The 17,460-nt window shown below is 39.0% G+C and overlaps 1 protein-coding gene across 7 annotated transcripts in view; it reads right to left on the minus strand.

Moving 5' to 3' along the window:
* The window catches only part of PIEZO2 (piezo type mechanosensitive ion channel component 2), a 500,507-nt gene that overhangs the window by 196,692 nt on the left and 286,355 nt on the right, over positions 1 to 17,460 (minus strand). For all 7 annotated transcript variants that reach the window (XM_054694215.1, XM_054694221.1, XM_054694214.1 and 4 more), the window contains exon 5: positions 8,617 to 8,779. In XM_054694215.1, the coding sequence (XP_054550190.1) occupies positions 8,617 to 8,779 (163 nt within the window). The remainder of the gene's footprint in view (positions 1 to 8,616; positions 8,780 to 17,460) is intronic.

The raw sequence follows: 17,460 nt of genomic DNA on the forward strand, positions 1-17,460 counted from the left end.
CAGAACTTTTAAGAAATGACCAGGTGAAATGACCAAGTTAGATATTGCCATCGTTTTCAAAAAAATCATCTGAACATCAATTTAAGAGGAAAATGCACAGCAATGGAGATTAGTCAAATTGGATTAAATACGTTTTTAAAGGAGTTTTTTTCATTAAGATTTATTTTTATTTTTTATTTTTTTTTTAAGATTTATTAATTTATTTATACAAGCACCGGGTACAGTCAGAAGCGCAGGAGGGTGAGAGCATTCACCAGAGCCAGAGCGGGAAACAGAATAGGCAGACTAACAAAATACACTGCTGAGGGGAGCAGCGGGCACGGCAGGAGAGGTCTGAAAGTGCCATGTGCGACCCTCGCCAGCGGCCAGGGATCAAACCGGTGCTGCAGCTTTGCAGCCCAGCACTCAACCACTGTGCCATCGGGGAGGCCCAAGATTTATTTTTAAAAGTCACTTAATGGAGTACCACTAAATACCATAAAATGAAAGCAGCCTGAAACATGTGAACAGAGCATACACACATGTACATACATGTAACACATGTGCACCAAACACGCATGTATTGCTATACATATACACTTGTACACACATATAGACACATGCTTATCTTTTTTAATACAGATTATTACTGTCCATGAATCGTTTTTTCTCATGCAGGAACCAGTTAAATTTAGATTTTCTTAAGGACACTCCCTGATGTTCTCTCTAGAAATGAAGAATTCAGGGAGTGGTAACAATAGCAGCATCTTGACAGCATTGAAACCCTTCCTGATGTTCGAACGTTCCCTAAAAGATTCAAGACCCATATAATTCTAACAATGAGCTAAGATGAAAACAATGTTCTTATCCTTATTACTAAAGTAGCAAAAGGCTGGGCCTGCTCTGGAATTCATAGTGCTCCTGACCTGCCCATCCTTCTTCTCTCTCCTGACAACACTTCCTGACAGCCCAGCTCAGCTTCCAGCACTGTGCTGGGTCCAGGGTGGGACATGAATGAAAATCTTCCTGAGATTCCAGAGATTCTGCAGTTGCTCAGGGAAACTCAACCAGGCATTATAATCATTTATCAAATGAGAATTTAAGATGCTGAGCACACTCAGAGAAAGAAGAGATATCATCTGATTACAGGGATTTGGAATGCCAGGCTCCTGGTATTTCCACAGAAATTGTGATTTTTTTTTTTTTTAAAGGACAGAGATCTTAGCAAGCAAAGAAAACAAACAAAAATCATCCTTGTTAAATGTTAGTTTGGGGCCCACAGTAAACCTTCAGTAAAGAGGTACTGAGTAAACCAGTGTGCCCCAGGCAAGCAAACACCCTCCTCTTCAGCTGCAGCAAGGAGAGGGCACGCCTGCTTGCCCTGGCCCTGCTATATCCTAGGAGAGTTTGGGGAAGATGCAACTCTTTGCAGACAATCATGACATAATGTCATGGACATAAGTAGTTATAATGATGGAAAAATCTGGAAAGTTTACAGGGAAGAATGGTCAGGAAAGACCTCTGTGAGGAGGTGATCTGATGATAGAGGAGGACAAGTCATGCAAAGAGCAGAGAACAAACCGCGTGGCAGAAGGAGAAGAGCTGTCCACCCAGACTCCGGGGAAGGGCAGGGTGGTCACTGCAGACAGTGGGGTGGGCAAGAGAGTGGGTGAGGCTGTAAAGGCAGGAAGTGGTCACGCCTTACAGAACCATGGTCATCAGGTTAGGAGCCTAGATTTGATTCTTGTTTGATAGGAATTCAAAGACAAATACTAGCTAGGGAAGTGATATGATTTGAATTTTAAAAATTTTATAGGAATAATTCAGACATTGTTTGTGGTATCAATGGGACATGGAAAGAACGGGACCTGGAAGTGGGGAGATTTATCTGAAGGTTACTTCAGGATCTAGCTGATATGTGATGGTTGCCGGGATGAGGACTGTGGTGGTGGAGATGGAGAAAAGTTTTCAGATTTCAGGAACAATTAGAAGGTCAAATCCATATGACTTGCTGATGATAATAGATAAAGGGCTAAGTAACCAAACATTATAAAATGGCCCAAGGTCCAGTAACTGGGGAGAGAGTGCTTCCAATTTCAAGGAGGAGTAGGTAGGCGAGTTGGGCCAAGGTAGGATGGGAAGTGTGTCTTCTGTCCCCAAAGATAAACCAATACTTTGGGAGCAACACAGGCAATAACTGACATTAAATTGATGATAATTCCATTCAGGGGGTTGAACATGTAAAGAATAGGTGGTATGACCAACCTCAAAGGAGTGATTCCAATTCCTGTGGGTGAGGTGGCCCCTCAGAGGCAGAGCGGGGTGCAGGAACAGGGGAGGTAGCACTTTGGCTCCTCCCATCTCGGCAGGGGCCTGCTCACTGCCCCCACCCACAGGACCTGGGTTCTCTACAGTCTCCCCAACCAAGTTTCCCATGTGGCTGTCTTGTTATTTATATTTCAAATGCGTGAAGCTGCCTACCAAATTTTCCCAGAACAGCACAGAATATTCCAAAATAGTTGAATCTCTTAAAAAAATAATTGTTCTAAGAATCTAAATTTCTAGAAATAACAACATAGACAAATTGTTAAAGGTAAAAAGCTACTCTCCAGCTTTGGTTCCTTTAAAATAACAGAATATTTGTACATCCTGATATATGTTAATGGGTGAAACAGAAAAAAAAATGTATCTAAACTGTAATATAATAGTTCCACTGTAATAATTTAAAGTATCTGAGCTGACATCTCAAGTGCTAATTCTTGTTTATTTTTACTATTGGGAACATATTGAAGTCCAATCTAGGCAAAGTTTTCTCGTTGTAACTGTCAGTAATAATGTCCCTGTTTTCATGTGGCCATGGCGCCTCTGACCACCCATCACACGGTGGTGGGCATGCCGCTCCTGGTCCCCACGAAAAGGGGGAGTTCCAGGTGCCCTGCCCCACCCAAGAAAAGGTGGAGCTGAGCAGGTAGGAGAGAGAGGCTAGAGAGGAGACTGAAGCAGGAAGGAAGCAGAATGAAGAGCCAAAAGGAGACCTGGAGGAGGCCCATGGAGCAGAGAGGACATGTGAAAAAACTGCTCTTGCTTCTTGGCCTTGGACTGGTTGAAACAGATGTGGGTAAGAGACCCGTGGGTTATAATGGCAGCTTTTATCTTGATTTTGCTCCTTCTGTTCCAGATGTGCTGGGCCCCTTCTGCCCCTTTCTTATGGGTCCCCACAAGGAGGTGCCTTAGGCTTGTGGCTAGTATTTGAGTCTCAGTGGCCCTGCGTTGGCCAACCCTGTTTAGCTGGACATTTACACACGAGGGGATGTGTAACTTCAGGTGTTTGATTTGGAAACTATATTCTTTTCCTTCTCTTTGTTGCACACTAATTGTATTAAAGTTCCTTTCCATTAAAGGTCTTACACAATATAGTATGCTTTGCCTTAATGTGGAGGATAGCAGAACCTATTTAGAGCGGGCAGGTTTGGGGGTTCTGGGGTGCCCCTCTTCCTGCTCAGTAACACTGCCACACATGTGGTCATGTCAGAGGAAAGGACAAACGGGTGTCCAGGCTCTCACCCTTTTTCCAGTGAGATGTAGCTGGACGACCCTGAGGGGCTGGGGAGGGAAGAGCTAGTCATGTTCTAAAGTTAATTAGTTTCTATGATCAATACCTCATTTTGAAGACTTCCCAAAGATAACATTGATACTTTCCTACAGTTAAAAAAAAATCCCCTTTTATTTAAACTAATGGCATCTAGAAGCAATAGAATTAAAAGTTAGACCTGAGTTGTGAATGTGTTTAACTCAAAGAAGGCAGAACAAATGAGCTGCATTTTGAGGGACATTAAGGTCTTGCCCAGTTTTTGAGGGTGATCTGGACAGGCAGCAAAAGACTCAAATGGTTCTTATTTCAGATTGTAACAGGGTGGTCCTGAGGAAATGGGGAGGTTCCAGCTTCCCTGCCCCACCCAAAAAGGAGGGTGGAGCTGAGCAGGGAGAGAAGAAGCTGCAAGGAGACTGAGGAAAGAAGGAAGCAGGATGGAGCCAGAAGGAGACCTGGAGGAGGCACATGGAGCAGAGAGACACGTGAAGAAACTGCACTTGCCTTGTGGTCATGGACTGGGTGATAGAGATGTGGGTGAGAGACCCGTGGGGAGGTGACAATGACGGTTTTTATCTTGATTTTGATTTTGTTCTTTTCCTTCCAGACTTGTCTGATTGTTTCTGATCCTTTTCTGTGGGTCCCCACTGGAAGATGCCTTAGACCTGTGGCAGGCTTTGGGGCCTTGCTCTGGGCCAATCCTGCTTGGGTGGACTTTTACTCACGAGGGGACGGGTAACTTTGGGTGCTTGATTCAGAAACTAGATTCTTTGCCTTTCCTGTATTGTTTCCTAGTTGTATTAAAGTTTATTCCTATTAAAGTCTCATATGTTTTGTGTTGATGCAGCGGATGGCAGAACCTATTTACAGTAGGCAGGTTTGTGGGGTCTGGGGTGCCCCTCTCCCAGCCCTGTAACAAGATGATCACATCTATTTGCTTAAACTCTATCATCTAGAAAAGTTAAAGCAGGTGACTGGACTGAATCTCAGGTGAGATGTCTAATTAGAAGGCAACAAAACAGTTCATTTCTTCCATTCTATGTTTCTTGTTATTCATAAAAGAATAACTTGAGTCTCAAAGCAGAAACTTGAAACACAGTCCAGATGGACATTTTATGTGCCAGAATGCAGACGCCATGGTAGCCTGATGGACATAAGATATTAGAAAGTAAAGTGAAGTTTTTTTAGGTTCACAATGAACTTCCATATAACATTAACAGGATCTAAATGTTTCATCCATGAATTTTTACCAGATGGGGAGATGACTTAAACGTGAATATTCTTTATCTTTCATATTTGATTCGTTCAACTATTAAGAGTCTCTTTATGCAGACCAAGTCATGTTTAAAATATCTTCTAGACATCTTTAATTTGACATGAGTATGGGTTTTTAAAAAACCACTAGGTTTTTTTTAAATATATGCTTCAAAAATAAGATTTCAAAGCTCATGAAATAAGCATAAGAAAAGGAAACTCTTCTATGCAAATTTCATATCAACATTTTTTTTTTCAGATGTACGAATAGGAATCTTTCTTCTAGTTATGATTTGTAGATCAGCTTCTGAGATAAAATGAACAAATAAACAAAACCGCAGATGTGTCAGCTGAAAAAGAACTGATGGCACTTGAGGAAGCTGTTTTCCTTTCTGAGGCCTGTGCTCTGTAAAACACAAACAAGGCAGGCTCCATCCAGAGCTAGATTCTGTTTCCCTTAAGGGCCTTTAGGGGAATCTGGATTTGTGATACCTTTCAAAATAGTCAACTTGAGCCTCATCATCAAGTCGTTGAAGACTGCAGAGGACTCTTCTCTAGGGATTAGTTGCTACTTTAAAACAATGCTGGATTTGAAAAGGAATTTCTCTCAGGCACTGGGGATTAATCTTGCCATTTCTTCATTGAGATAAATGAAAGAAGAAACAATGCCAGCAAACACTATTCTTTCAAAAGATCCTCAAAAACCAAACATTCTAGAGTGCAAAAGCCAAGATTTATAAGCAGCAGGAAGTATGTTGGGACCTTCAAAAATAAAATAAATTCCCTTGCTGATTTTGGCCTTGTACTTCTATCTTTTCAGACTCAAGCCAAATTGTTCACATGTAAGGAATATTTCGTTGAGGATTCATCTCAGAAGATTCACACACCAGCCTGTTCCTCCTGGCTATCAGGTGTACTAGAATGTGCAAAGAGAATGAAAATTGCCACCTAAATTAGGCCAAAACAAATTCATCTGAGAAGGCAATAATCTTCATAATAATGATATTTTCAAAGCTCCAAATAAATAATGCTTAGAGTATCTAGCCATCTACTTGTCATCATTAAATAATGTGATTAATAATATATAGGGTACAGGTATTTAAACAAATCTCAAATGGAGACACTATACATTTATGTTTGAGTACTGAGGAAAGTCGGGGAAAAAACATTTAATTTTAAAATTAATCCATGTTAATGTCTTTGTGCTCTCTTCTCTACCAGCCGTGTGACTTCAACCATAATCTAATATCTATTGCCTTCTGTTAATCAGTGCAGACTTTGCTAGTCCTTTGGCAAAACAACATTTGCACTTGGTCACAGTTCTTTTTATGGAAAGTGTAGTTCACTGTAATTCATTCATGCTTGTCTGCAAATAACTGAAGGGATTATTTAATTGAGTGGATTGGCCTCAAAGGTACCCTCCATTTGACTTTGTGTCATTTTAAGATGAGGATCTTGGGTTTGAAATTTCTCTCCCTCAAACTGGAGAAGAGCAGCCAGGAGAGCAAATAGCAATATAATAAGCAACACAAAGGAGCAAGCACTGTGCTAGGTGCTTTGATTTGGCATTTCATTTAGTGTAATACTCCAGGAGATGGTATTATTATTATCAGCTCCATTTTGCAGCAAATGGAGAATAGACAATTTTCTCAACATCACACAACCATGAGTAAGTAGCTTCCAACTTTGACTTTAGAGTCCACTCTATTTTCAAAAAATATCCTTCATCCTCCATCAATCATATGAGGATAACTGAAAAACAATCTTGCCTTTATAAATAACAATAATGAAAAAATATTAACTTGAACAATTGTTGGTGATGATCACTTAAACCAGATGATCCTCAAAACTAAATATTACAAAAGTCAAATGAAAAAAGATACTAAAATTTTAAATTTCTTGTCATAACTATAAAGATAGTAAGAAGGACAAGAACTTTCATAGACTCATCTATTTTTAGGGCATAAACAAGTGGTTACTTTGTAGATTTGAATGCAAGTTGTGGTTAGTTGCTATCTTATAATTATTTTTATAACAACTACCTTTTTAATGTTTACCTAAAATAGTAGAATATTGATATGCAGAGTAATTGTAAAACTTCTACTCAGTGTGATTCAGTTTTTTCTATGAATCATATTCTCTCTTTTCTGTTTTGTTTTTAATAAGTACATAAGACACTTCGTTATTTATTTGTGAAGCACATAAATCCCCTATCATACCTGACATTTTTCCTCTTTCATGCCTTCATGGTTACTATTATCAACATATATCCTAAATATAACTTATTTAAACTAACTTCAGTTTTTTAGATTTTAATTTCTTGCAAACGCTTATGAATGAACATTTTGTAGTGATGTCTTTCGTTAAATCTCCCAGTTAAGCGAGGGTTCCACACGACGCGATGACCTCCTGCCGCCTGCTGCTCCCCTCAGCAGTGTACTTCGGTCCTTCTGCCTGTTCTGCTCCCTGCTCTGGCTCTGGTGAATTCTCTCACCCTCCGGTGCTTCTGACTGTACCCAGTGCTTGTATAAATAAATAAATAAATAAATAATCTCCCAGTTAAGTCTTTTTATGAGTTTTTTTCTTTGTAAATTTCAATTTTCAATTATTAAATCAGTTACTACTTAAATTGAACACAACAAAGCACATCAGGGGACAGTGTGACAAATTATCTGACATGCTTAAAACACCAAGGAGTAAAATTTGATGTCTACATGACAGGTACTCCTGAACCTTTCCAATAAAAAAGGTAGCTAAAGATGAACACAAATTGTATACATTATTTCACTTTTTGCAATTTTTACAGTACTGAAAATATATTTATTCTCTGGAGTGTTTCAAAATAACATGATCTAAGTTGCCAAGTGTAGGGTAAATGGTTTTCAGACTTTTCTGCCCTCCTGCCATTAGGATGGCCCTGCGAAGGATGCACCTGCATTTGTTACATTGTTAAAGTTGTTTGTTTACTTCTGTGGGCCTTGACTGCAGTATTGAGATATTCCGGGAGAGAAGCAGAGACAGGACAGAGACAGGAAAGAGAAGGAGAGGAAGAAGGCCAGAGAATCCTAGAGTGAAGACTTGCTGGGGGCTTGGAGGCCTACTGGCCTTCTTGGCTCCCCACCTCCCCACGCACACTGCCTGCCGCGTACCTGGTTGCTGTACTACATGTAAAAGCTCAATGAAAGCCTGAGAAAGCCACCGGGGGCTCCAGGACTCTCCTTTACCCCGGTCTGCTCAGATCATAGATATCTTGCTCTGTGCCTTCCTGCCAGGACACTGACTTAACACAGTTCTTCTCTGAAGAGCAAGACACATGCCAGACAGTTTCCTCCAAAGCCAATTAATTTTTCCTCCTAAAACTACCAAGTTTATAAAACTTATACTATCAGGGATCATTTCTATAGCATTTTATTACACTACCAGGTGTTACTTCTTTTCAGGAATTAAAGTATTGAGACAATATACCATAATACTATAAATTTGAAAGTTTAACACTCTGAGATAACATTAGGTGATGATTTGGTATAGTTGAGAGAATAAGGGTCAGATTCTGACCCTTGTGGGATCATGGGTTCATAAAGGGTAGTCCCTGAACTTGTCTCCTCATGGCCATGGTGTGGATGAGAAACCTGCCCATCAGGACAGGGGGTTGTGCGAAGTGAGGTAACATTTAAGTCAAGCACGGCAAAGCAGAAATGTTACACATATTTAGCTGTTACTACAATGCTCCACAACCTAGCCAGGGCCAAGACTCTGAGAAATCAAAGAAGAAAGATGCACGAAGTCAGATTTACCAATTCTTCATTTTCAAACTCTGGGTTATATTGTGCTGCTTCTTCTGTCACTGGTTTCTGAACAATGTTCCTACAGACGAGCCAGATGGTGAGACTGGCAATGAACATGCCGATATCAGGTACAAACACCCGGATTCCATTGCCAGCGTCGGCTCCCTTTAAGCTATGGAGGGGAGAAAAAGGGGAAGAAATTTAGTTGATTTTGTATTTCCATGGTTACACTGTCTACAGTATATCTGAGTCTTCTTAATGATTTAAATTAAGGACTGCTCAGTCTGCCTGGCAGCTTTTCCTTGACCTTAGAGTTGTAGGTAATTCATTCATTCAGGACCATTTCAGGGCTTTGCTAGTTTGAGAAATATCATAAAAAGCCCTAAATGATTTCTCACTCTTAAAACGCGCTAATATTATTAGCTCAACTATGTGTCCTGTTGAAATACAGGTGTTTGCAATTGAATTGAAGGTAGTTAAAAACTTGACACACATCAGCAACTCAGAGACATTTCACCTGAGATGTAAATCAAAGCTAGGGGGGAAAATGGTGAAGCAACTTCTGAATCCAAGCCCTGGTCAGTTTTTGCATATTTAGTAGATTTTGTTTTCCATACTATTCCAAGGAAGGCAGAGATCTATTTTGTTTCCTTCTTAAAATTTGGAGCAGTAAGTAACATTGAACTTAGAATGAGACAGTTTCAGTCCAAATGCAAGTATGACATCCACTGGCATAGTCCCCTGCAGGATTTCTCATGGTTATGTGTTTGTCTTGAAATGGAAGAGATAATATTTTTGCCTTCTTTATCTTTTTTGAGTCAAATAAAAGTGACTCAGTGTTTATCAAAGATAAAACTTGTTAACAGACATGAAGCAAATTATATAAATATGTATTATGCAGATACATGCATTTTTCACATTATTAAATTTATGTGATTAAATACATGTATTCATTTACATGGTAGAGAGTTTATTTGGTAAAACATGAAAATCTAATAAATAACAAGAAGTGTATCTAGATATAGCCATTGTTAACATTTTAGTAAATTAAAAAATTACTGAGGAATTGCTTTGTGTGAAGATACTGGCATGTACTATTTAATCCAACCAACCACTGCATAGAATTAGACATTGTTATTTTTCCTTCTTGTACACATGAAAAGATGTAGGCTGTAAAAAGCAAACTAACTTCCCTACAGTCACACATATAGTCAGAAAGAACAGACTTATACTCAAGTTCTATTTAAATCACGAGTGAATGGGTGGCGGGAACTTCACGGGGGCTATAACTAAGATGAAAATGCATACATTGTACAAAAATGAAAAATGATGTACGTATAAAATAAAATAATAATAAAAAATCCAAATTTTTTCATTCAACCATTGTTTTCTCATGTTTCTAACTACATGGTCTTCCCTTCCAAAATTCCTGCTGTTACAGACATGCATATTTAGATTTAACAAAACTAAGCTCATACTTGACTTTTGTTTTGGGACACAAATTCATTTATTTAATACATCACTAATATTTTCAAAGTTGGTAATTTTTATTTTTATTTTATTTTATTTTTTTTAAAGATTTATTTATTTATTTATACAAGCACTGGGTACAGTCGGAAGCGCGGGAGGGTGAGAGAATTCACCAGAGCCAGAGCGGGGAGCAGAGCAGGCAGAAGGAGCAAAGTACACTGCTGAGGGGAGCAGCGGGCGGCAGGAGAGGTCTGCGCGCCATGCGGGACCCTCCTCCGGTAGCCGGGGAGCAGCCGGGGATCGAACCAGCGCTGCAGAGGCTGCGGGCAGCTTCGCAACCCAGCGCTCAACCGCTGCGCCACCGGGGAGGCCCAAAGTTGGTAATTTTTAAATGTCACTATACTCAGTCAGAATTTGTTTAATCTAATACTGTTTTATATTTAGAATATTTCCATTTATTTGCTGTTTCACTACACAAAAAAGTTAAATATTAATTGAGAGTCTTCTGTAGTTCTAGCAAAAAATCCTTACACTGGTACTAGTCTATTATTATTATTATTATTATTATTATTATTATTCAAAAATGGTCTGGAAGAGGGCATGCCCTAAATAAACTTCATTTTTACACCTGACTCTAAAACTTTCCAAACAGAAATCTCATAACTTATTTTATCAAAGGAAAATGTAAGTTTCTTGTACATGTTTTTACAGTATACCTAGTGTGATTAAACAGAGCAAATGAGGATTAATATTATTAGAATGAGAAGGAACGGGGATCAAGGATAGATGAAAAGGCCACTTCGGGGGATGTTTCCTGTGTGGGACTAACTTCAGGAGAGTCAACTGGTATGATTCATGTGAATTTTTGGGAATAGATTGATTAGTATGGCTTTCCTCATAGAAAACAAATTGATGGTGACATTTTACAAAAAGTACCTACCAAGTAAGTTGGGGGGGGGGGGGAGTTTGTTTGTTTGTTTGTTTTAAAAAAAGGTAACCAGAGCTCCAGCTGTGGTCTCAGTGACTTCATGCACCACAAGAGACTCAGGAAGCCAGAGCAGAACTGTGGGCTTCTCTGCCTCTGGACTGCAAACAGTCACCTCAGGACAACAGTCTCAGCTTTGTGCTTCTAGGTCTCCAAAGAGACATTTTATTTATTTATAGATACATACATACACACCTATATGTAGGGGTGTGTGTGTATAGATACATATATACATATACACATATACACACATATATTTATTTATACATCAGTTTGTCAAAGCAATTACTCCACTCACTGTAAGAAAATTCAGCTGCTGGATCAAGGATTGGGCTGTGATCCAATTTAGAATGCATTCATTTAGTCACAGAGGTGCTAACCTATTAACTATTACCCTTGGCTTGCTGCGTTAACAAAGCAGTGCATTCATAACACTGCCAATCCAGAAACAATGAGACTTTTGAAGACTATAATGAAGAGCATGTACAATGAACAGGTCATATTCTAAGTGATATGTGATTTGGGGATCATTTTATCAGCACTGTTACTTTCTTCTTTGCTGCAGGGGGCCTTGTTGCCGCGCCAGATAGGATACTGGCAAGCAGTGAAGCTAAAGGGCCTCACACCGTGGGGCTGAAGGTAAAGGGCCTTTCACCGTGGGGCTGAAGATTCCTTGTGCCTCACACCATGGGCTGAAGCTAACATTCCTTCGTTTTTTGTTCTTGGTCACAAAGAGAGACAAAATTTATCAGAAAGTACATTAGGCAATAAATTATATGCATCAGTATACTGCAAGCAAATGGCATGGGAAATTATCTGTTTAGAAAATTAGTTATTAAACAAGTTGGCCCTCTTGACAATGGGAGACAATTTATTGTACATATCTGACAAGCAATCCAGCACAACAATTATAGCAAATCCTTCTTTTGCTTTTTTAGAAGATTCTTAGGAAAGTTTTAAATGAAGTTAACTGTGTTAAGGAGTTTCTAGGTAGAAATAGTTCTGATAGCTGAGTAGCAGCTGGCCATATTCCGGCTGAAGGCCATATGAATAGAATAGTCTTTTGATGCTTAGACTTTAGATGATAGGGATGTACTGGCAGCTATCAACTGTCTTAGGTAATTGTCTAGCTGAAATAATAAGTTTTAGTGTTAGGTTTGGTTTTTTATCTATTAACCTTGAAGGCTACCGTCTAGCTGAGACCTGTAGGAGCCAGGAGTCCATGGGAATAACTACACTAATTGTTTCTGCTTTGCACATGATGATGTAATTTTTCTGATTACTAAAAATGAATAAATAAAGACCTGCTGAGGGCTTCCCCGGTGGCGCAGCGGTTGAACGCTGGGTTGCGAAGCTGCCCGAAGCCTCCGCGGCGCCGGTTTCGATCCCCGTCTGCTCCCCGGCTGCTCCCCAGCCACCAGAGGAGGGTCCCACATGGCGCGCAGACCTCTCCTGCCGCCCGCTGCTCCCCTCAGCAGTGTACTTCGGTCCTTCTGCCTGCTCTGCTCCCCGCTCTGGCTCTGGTGAATTCTCTCACCCTCCCGTGCTTCTGACTGTACCCAGTGCTTGTATAAATAAATAAAATAAATCTTAAAAAAAAAAAAAAAGACCTGCTGAGTCTCTCGGCAGAAGAGATTTGCACCCCATCCAGTATCAGTGTCTCCTTAATTCCCTTCCCTTCAGCCCCTTACAGGTCGCCTAGGCCGTCTCATCCTTTCAGGAACCCCTGACACGACATTTTGCCGGAGGCTGGTCCCTGGCACTTCTTTGTTTAGACTAGTGATTATTAATGTACATTTATCAGCATGTCAGTTCTCAGAAATGCTGTAATTTACAACAAAGTGAAACAAAATAAAATATAGTTTTTGGTCAAGTAAGGGTTTGAAAATCACAGTGCAAATTACTAAGTAAATAAAAGCCTCAAGAAGTTCTCTACTACTTTGAGTATAAGTCGTTATTTCCCAAATCTATTTCACCACAAATAATTCCTCAAAATTCTTAACTAATACCAATTACATTCTGTCAAGTTAATATTCATGGAAGAGATTTTGGGAAATGCTGGGTCATTGTTTGCTCATTGGTCTTGAATGAACGGATAATTTGGAAAGTGTGCTAACATGTAGCTAATTTAGTTTTTAACTTCCAATAATTTTAGAAGCCAGGGACATCTCATTACATTCCCAAAACCAATCACTCAGCTAGCCACTAATTCACTCAGTATGTCAATAAAATTATGGAGCTGGAAGAGAGTAAGAATTTTTCTCCTCTATTTCCTCATCTTAGAGATTATAGAGACCACCAAGGAAAAAGATTGGGCCTCCCTGGTGGCGTAAGGGGTTAAGACACAATCTATGAAGCTATTCGCAGTCACTGCAGCACAAGTTTGATCCCAGGCCAGGGAGCTACCCACATGGCACAGCAGACCTCTCCTGTCTTGCCCACTGCTCCCCCCAGCAGTGTATTTCAGTCAGTCTGCCTGTTCTGCTCCCCACTCTGTCTCTGGTGAATCCTCTCACCCTCCACACCTCTGGCCTGAACCAGTTCTTGTATGCATACATAAATAAATCCTTAAAAAAAAGGGGAAAAGATTAAAGACTGACTCAACTGCACAACTGGTGGCAGAACACTATCTGCCAGGAGCTTTCTCTGATCCCTCTCCCTCCGCCTCCTCTGCAGGATGTCTCTGGTTTATAATTGTCTGTTTGTTTTTGTTTTGTATTGTTATTATTTTTGACCCCTGATATCTTATTTGGTTCCCCTATAGTCCTCCTATAAGTAAAACCATCCGATATATTTTCTTTTTTCCTTCTGACTTATTTCAGTGAGCATAATTCCTTCTAGCTCCATCCATGTTGCTGTGAAAGGTATCAGTTTATCTTTTTGATTGCTGCATAATATTCTATTGTGTGTACATACCACATCTTCTTGATCCAGTCATCTATTTTTGGCATTTGGGTTGTTTCCAGGTTTTACCTATTATAAATAGTGCTTCAATAAACATAGGGGTATGATATTCCTTTAAATCAAAGTTTTTGTGTCCTTTGGGTAAATTCCTAGGAGTGGAATTGCTGGGTCATATGGCAGCTCCATTTTTAGTATATTGAGGAACCTCCAGACAACTTTCCATAGTGTTTGGACCAGTTTGCACTCCCACCAGCAATGAAGGAGAGTTCCTTTTTCACCAAATACTCGCCAACATTTGTTGTTGCTAGTTTTTTTTTTTTTTTTATATGTGCTATTATTACTAGTAAAAGGTAGTATCTCATTGTGGTTTTGATTTGCTGTTCACTGATTATAAGGGCTGTTGAACATTTTATCATATGTCTGTTGGCCACTTGCATATCCTCTTTTGAGAAATATATTTTAAGTTCTTCTGCCCATTTCTTGACTGGATTGTTTACTTTGATTTTATTGAGTTGTGTGAGTTATTTGTGTATCTTTGTGCTCAGTCCCTTATCAGTTGAATGGAGTGCAAAGATTTTTTCCCAATCAATGGGTTGTCTCTTTGTTTTGGTTAATGTCGCTTTTGCTGTACAGAAGCTTTTCATTTTGATGTAATCCCAGGTATTTATCTTTCCCTTGACTTCCTTTGCTTTGGTGATGAGTCTTTAAAGATGTTACAGAGATGTATGTCTTGTAGTGTTATACCTATATTTTCTTCTATATATTTTATGGTTTCAGGTCTTATGTCCAGATCTTTTATCCATCTTGTGTTGATTTTTGTGTATGGTGAGACGTAGTGGTCTAGTTTCATTCCTTTGCATGTGGTGGTCCACTTTCCCCAGCACCCCAAATACCTAATTCTAATTCTCTTCATACTCCACCTCTACATTGCATTTGTCAGGTTGATCAACACTTTCTGCTCTCAAATCTGTTCTCAAATCTGTTCTTGGTTTTCCTCTCTCTCTCTCTAGTTGTCTGTCTACTTACACACAGACAATTCATGTTAGTAGGAAATGTACTAGAATTGCTGGGCTGTCCTGTACTTGATTCATTTTTCTTCTAACTCACATGATAAACCTAGATGACATACTCATCCCCAATGCTCCAATCAGCATCTACATGATGATTTTCAAATCTATATCTTCTGTGCAAAAGTGTCTCCTGACACGTTAGTAGTTATTAATACTCCTACTAGATATCCCATCTTCAGTATTTCATGACTTCATAAAATTTAAAAAGTAGATGTTACCTTTATTCCAAAATTTGCTCTTCCTCCTATATTACAAAACTTAAAAAATTATACTGTCATAAATATAGCAACCAAGACAGAATTTGATCCTGTCCTTCTCTAATTGAAAAATGGGAGCGTCTGTCTTTATATTTCTCTCACCTACCTTTCTCTTTATCTCCACAGTTCAGTTCTGGGTTCTGAATTCCTTATCATAGCTTCCTATTGTTTTGTCTTGTGCTATCTCCTCTACTAATCAGAACTTCACATTACTACCAGTTTAATTTTCAGCATCATAAGGTTGAGTCTGTTAACTGCACTGCTGATCGGGGTGGGGGGGGTCCATCTTGTTGCCATATTTTTTGAATGATTTCCTTATACCTCCAGTGAGAAGCCCTTCCACCATCTTTCTCTAATAGCATTGAGCATTCTGTCCTTTAGACAGCTGTCATAACTTGCACACACTCAATTATAAAATGCCCAGCATTTTGTCACTCAGTTATTTAAAAAATCTGCCTGACTGAGGCTTCTGTTTATTTCTTCTCTGTATTGTGGGGGGCCAATATATGCATGTGCATATGCGCATTACATATACACATTAACTCAGTATATATATATATATATATATATGCGTGTATATATATATACACGCATATATATGCGTGTCTATGCACATACATATAGTAAAGGTTGGTGGAAGAAACTGTCAAATGTTTACTTTATTTCCTGTGATAGTAATTGGTGGAAAATGTTATTGAAGACCTGAGATATTTATGACAAAGAATCTAGTAATATAATTCAGGGAAGATAAAACATATCCAAACAGGACTACATGTCACTGTTGTCTGAGGAGTGGCATGGAAATAAGGGGGGTTCACAAATAAGACTCAGTTACATGGACATGAATATTTAATTGGAAATTATAAATAATTGTATATATATGCAGTTTTACTAAACATGTACATTGGAGAAAACACATTGAGAACAAGACACATAAAGTGTATCTAAAAAACATTAAGTGACTTGATTCAGCAGAATTCAAATTTATTTAGTAAGTATCTACTATGTGCCAGGCACTGATCCTGGGCACTGAGTTGGTTTATGAAGGTATGTGAGATATAAGCAGGAAGATGGGTTATGGTCAGACCCCAGTGAGCTTGGACTTCGGGCAAAAAAATTCACATTACCAGGGCTACTGCAGGTTTTGGAGCAAAGGAGGAACATAATCAGGGAAACAGATGACAGGAGTGATTCAGTTGTGTAGTAGGGGCAGTATTTCCAAGTTAAGTATGAGGTGTGGTTAGGACATTCAGGTACAGAAGTGAGAGTTCATGCTCCAAGCCACATGGTGTTGTGACTGGGGAAGAAGTTACAGTTGAAGGGTAGATTTGAGAGTTTTCTTTTCACATACTTTGGCTGAAGTCAGCAGAGCAAGTTAGACTGTGCACAGCATGCAGTTAGGGATTGTGCATAGCATGCAGTTAGTGCATGTATACAGTTCTCTAAATTAATTACAGTATATAGTCAGGGTTCTTAACAATAACTTAAATTTTATTTCAAGTAAAGCATACATTAGGAATCAGGTGGTACACAGAAGAATTACTGTTTTGATAAACTAATGCGATCAATGTTAACATTTCCCTTGCAACGTTATCCTACATAGTGCTGCCTTCCTGGCAGATAACAGTTACATTTTTCATATATAAAAGCATACATTAAACTGCTTAAAACATCATGTTCTCTTAAGCAGGCAAACATTTCCTTTCCAATCTTGTTACAACCTAGTGATCTTATTTATTCAGAGTGATTACACCCTTTGAAAGGGAATTGAGGAAGCTGAAAACTGGGAATAACCTACATTATTTCAAGATGACAATGAATAGATTAAATTTAGATATGGTCATAAAATAAAGTGCTACAAATTAATAAATTGGTGCAAATATGTATGTGGCTAAGTCTGCAAATATGGGTGTATTTCACAAACAGAATGTTGACACATACACAAAAATAGAGGTGGAAAATGTGCAAAGTATTGTTTACTTAGGGATCCATGGCATAAAAAAATTATACCAAAATGACAAACACCTATTTTGGGGGAGGGGAGAGGCATAGCATCACTCATATTATTCAGTTCTTAAGCTGAATAAAAGCTGATTGATAGGCAAGTATATATTTAATATTTCATATTATTTTTTTAAAGTCTGAGCAGTAATACTGCTTAGAAACC

This window comes from Talpa occidentalis, unplaced genomic scaffold, assembly GCF_014898055.3.
Source record: "Talpa occidentalis isolate TD23 unplaced genomic scaffold, MPIMG_talOcc4v2.1 talOcc4.13, whole genome shotgun sequence".
NCBI lineage: Eukaryota > Metazoa > Chordata > Mammalia > Eulipotyphla > Talpidae > Talpa > Talpa occidentalis.